Source organism: Amphimedon queenslandica, unplaced genomic scaffold, assembly GCF_000090795.2.
Source record: "Amphimedon queenslandica unplaced genomic scaffold, v1.1 AMPQUscaffold_620_Cont27362, whole genome shotgun sequence".
NCBI lineage: Eukaryota > Metazoa > Porifera > Demospongiae > Haplosclerida > Niphatidae > Amphimedon > Amphimedon queenslandica.
The window spans coordinates 1-1,020 of NW_003559029.1; the positions used below are offsets into that span (position 1 = coordinate 1).

General features: G+C 37.9%; 1 protein-coding gene across 1 annotated transcript; it reads left to right on the top strand.

Moving 5' to 3' along the window:
* Positions 1 to 484: 484 nt before the first annotated feature.
* Positions 485 to 1,013, top strand: LOC109593608 (uncharacterized; the record flags this gene model as incomplete). The annotated part of the gene is made up of 3 exons (XM_020008611.1): positions 485 to 573; positions 626 to 928; positions 981 to 1,013. Coding segments are annotated over exons 1-3 (355 nt in total), but the record flags the coding sequence as incomplete, so codon positions are not given.
* Between the last annotated feature and the right edge of the window lie 7 nt (positions 1,014 to 1,020).

Consider the following 1,020-nt stretch of genomic DNA (forward strand, 5'->3'; position numbering starts at 1 on the left):
ACATCTACATGTATAGAAATAATTGGATTATGATTCAGAATCAGCTCAAACTGTCTATACAGCATAAGTACACCAATATGTATCAGGGATGTAATTAAAATTTAGGGTTATTTTGGAATCACCAAGGTTTCTCTTCTTTGCTGTCATTTGTATCACCTTGTGAAACAGTGTCAGTGGTTCGGTCAGTGGGTGTTTCCTTACTCTTTGTATCATCATCACTCTGAACCTTCATACTGCTAGTATATATTCACTATTCATATACTGCTGGCATCTTTTACTGGTTTATTTTCATATTCGACATTTTTATCCTTATTTTCTTTCATAAGGATTAATCTAGTTTATTCTTTGGGTTGTGATGATGCCAGGATTGCTGGAATTTCACCAACTTCAGAAGTTTGGACATTGTCTGGAACTATCAATGAATAACACTAACCCCGCCCTTGTTCCCTCCCAGTATAGAGTCTAGTAGTACTGCAGTGCAGCAGGCAGGAGATTTGGAGCGATCGAGGAGTCCGAGGGAACTGACTAAAATTTGACATACAGAGGGATATACTATGGCCACAAATTGTTTAAGTAAGCTTAAGCTTAGCCTCAATGTTGATTTTACATTTTTGTCTTGCTGTAGTCTGGTCACGCCCCTTCTGCAATCTAAGTGTTGATAATCTTGCTGATGTTCTTGACTTGTTGCAGAGATATGGCTTCCCAGAAACAAAGTGGCATCAGCTTGGACTGAGACTAGGACTAAAGAAGAATACACTGGATGCTATAGAAAACAATCATCCTCATGATGTATCTCGTTGTATGACAGAGTGCCTCTCCCAATGGTTAGGTAGAGCTGATAATGTTGACAGTAGAGGAGGAGCCAACTTGGACTCACTGTCAAATGCTCTACGATCTATGAATGAAACTGCTGTAGCTGAGAAGTTAAGTGAGTCAACCATAGTTGTATGTAACTATAATCATTGTACTTTCTATCATAGAACATCATGTTCTTATTAATATTTTTAATAATCGTCATAC